At 61.9% G+C, this 2,780-nt stretch overlaps 1 protein-coding gene across 1 annotated transcript; it reads right to left on the bottom strand.

Moving 5' to 3' along the window:
* Positions 1-781: 781 nt before the first annotated feature.
* Positions 782-2,320, bottom strand: CITED4 (Cbp/p300 interacting transactivator with Glu/Asp rich carboxy-terminal domain 4). Its single transcript, XM_006110141.3, is given in 2 exon segments — positions 782-1,572; positions 1,574-2,320. Coding segments are annotated over 2 exon segments (552 nt in total). The 5' UTR covers positions 1,859-2,320; the 3' UTR covers positions 782-1,305.
* Positions 2,321-2,780: the final 460 nt, after the last annotated feature.

Genomic DNA, 2,780 nt, shown 5'->3' with positions numbered 1-2,780 from the left:
ATGTACGCATCCCTCTGTTCACCATATCAAATGTCACCACCTCCCTAAAGCTTGAACTGACCCCATGCCCAACCAGCTGAGACCATGCCCTCCTTTGGGTTTCCCTGCTGGAATGTCCTGTTTTCTAGTCCTTATCACACTCTTGTACCAACATGAGTTGATGTCTAGGCCTATCATCTCCTAGTCCTACCTGAACTGTGACCCCATAAGGGCATGTAACAGTTGGCCCAGGGACTGGAATAAAGGTAGCACCAACTTGGAGAATAACCATCACGATCATTTATTGAGGTCTGCCTAAGTGTCGGGCATGCGCTGAAGGTCTCACATTGCATTTGATCCTCATAACCACCTGAGACTGGGGCCATCTCTCCCTGAGGACACAGCCTCAGAAATCTAAATGTATGGACAAGAGAGTACCATGGCTCAAAGCCAGGGTTTTCTGAATCCTCCTGTCCCATCCACCTCCCCTCTAACCTTCTGTGCTGTCTTCTTCCAGCAACAGGTGGGGGCAGCACCACCAAGCTCCCGCTCCCAGGAGCTGGGAAATCCAACGTCGGTGCCCGTGGCTTACCCTGCCATCTGGCGGTGTCAGCGTCTGCCTTCCAGATTATGACATAACGATTGCACAACTCAGATATTTTGAAAGAAACTGTCAATTTCCTCTCCTGGGCACTGCCAGGGGTTGTGGCCTCCATCCCACCCCAAGTCCCTAACAGCCTCAGGACTCTACAAGCCAAATATAGTCAAGGGTTGGACTGATAAGGAAATGAAAATGCACGACTGTAAAGTGACCCAGTTTTATTTTGGTTTTTGGAGGCCAGATGGGGCATCGCTCCACTCTGCAGGGGCTGTATGTACAATCTTCCCCTCCCCAAGGCGGGAGGCCCAGCGACCCCAGGGCCCAGGCAGCGGGAGTAGAGGCCCCAGTAAATGCGCAGCTCCAGGGACCCAGTGACCCAAAGGAGAGAGGGGGAACCAGGCAGAGGCCTGGAATGGCTCAGATTGGGGGAGGGAGGGGGGAGAGTCGAGAGGGAAGGACACAGAATCCAAGAACATGGAGTCCAAAGGGGGTCCAGTGCCCTTTTTACCGATGAGGCTCCTGGTCAGAGAAGTGATGCCAAACTCTCATCCAGCAGGAGGCAGGGCTGGAGTGGCGCCAGGTGTCCCAGCCGGCGTTAACTCCGTGCACTGGCCCGCTGCCTCCACCCTCACGGAGGGTGCGTGCGAGCCCAGACGCTGGGTGAGCAGTCTGGCGGGCAGACTCCCTTCTCCTCTCGGGCGCACCAAGGAAGCGGTGGGCCGCGCTCAGCAGCTCACAGAGCCGGCGGGCGGCCCAGACCCCAAGTCCGAGAAGCAGTCGAACTCGCTCTGGCCCAGGAAGAGCTCGGGCAGCTCGCGCACGCGGTGCAGTCCGAGTTCGAGCTCCAGCGACGTCAGCGCCTCCTCGTCGATGAGTTCGGCGTCCATGCCGCCCAGGGCGTGCACGGGCGGCGGCGGGGCCGGGGATCCCGGCGCCGGCTGCAGGCCCGGGGGACATCCCGGAGCGCCGGAGGGCGCGGTCGCGCGGCCCGGGGTACATCGTCGTCACGGGCTGCAGGTGCGCGCTGCCGGCGGCCGCTGGCGGCCCAGCCGCAAAGGGCTGAAAGGCAGGCGGCGGCCCGAAAGCCCCGTACGGCAGGGCCCCAGGTTGGGGCGGCGGCGGGCCCAGCGGAGCCCCCCGTGGCCGCAACCCGCTGTCCAAGCCCGCGCCCGCGTACGGCTGCAGCGTCCGGAGCGCCTGGGGGCCGTGGGCGGGCACGGCGGGCGGCGGTCGCTGCACCAGGCGGTAACCCTCGGCGAGCATCAGGTGGTCGGTCATGACGGCTGGCTGGCTGGCTGCCTGCGGGGACGACGGGCGGACGGTCAGCGCAGGCGGCCCCCGGACCCGGCCAGCTGTTCTATTGCAACAAGAAATCCGGGTCCCTTGCCCTCCCCGCAACCCAGCCGGACAAAAGAAAACAGAACCGGACCACTGCTGCTGCCTCTGCCCGGACGCACGAACTCAGAGCTCCTGTGCGCCCGTGGCCGCAACTCGCGGCGGCGAGGAGAACGCACTGGCCAGGGGCTCACGGTCAGAGACCTCTGCGCCGCGCCGGGTCCTCCGCGCCTTATATCCAGAGGCGGGGCTGCCGCGCTCCCGCGCGCTCATTGGCCGGACGAGACGCGCCAGGGAAGACCGCGCCGCCCCTCCGGGCGGTCTCAGCACCGCCCCGGTCAGAGCTCCGCCCTTTGGACCCCCAGCCGCGCTGCAGGCCAGAAGTGCTGCTCTGTGCTGGGTGTTCAGCCCCTTTCGAGGGTCTTGGTCTGAATGCCCCAGGCTCAGCCTCGGTACTAGCTGGGCCCAAGCTGAACGGACCAGAGGTGTGGGCTCCCAGCTGCAGGATCACAAACCCAATCTCCTAATTTTTCAGGTGGAAGCCCAGGCTCAGTAGCAGAAGGGATTTCCTTGGGAATACACAGCAGAGCCTTGACAGAAGTGACACTTGAACCCAGGCCTGGTGGTTGCCATCACGGCTACCTTAGCAGTGCAGGGTCCTGCGGAAGGTCCGCTGCCTTCCCCATAACACCGGGGAGCCAGTTGCCCCTTCTCTGGCTCTCACTGTCTGTGGAAGCATGTACTGAGTTGTTATTAAAGTAATTTATGGGCATGTCTCCTTGAAGGACTAGTTCATCTTCGTGACCTCAGCACTTGGCCCAGAGCCTGGCCCAGAGCAGGCTTTTGTAAAAGTTACGTGAATAAA

This window comes from Myotis lucifugus, unplaced genomic scaffold (assembly GCF_000147115.1).
Source record: "Myotis lucifugus unplaced genomic scaffold, Myoluc2.0 scaffold_37, whole genome shotgun sequence".
Taxonomy (NCBI): Eukaryota; Metazoa; Chordata; class Mammalia; order Chiroptera; family Vespertilionidae; genus Myotis; species Myotis lucifugus.
The sequence above is the reverse complement of the archived record's forward strand: the minus strand, read 5'-3'. Positions and strand labels throughout refer to the sequence as shown.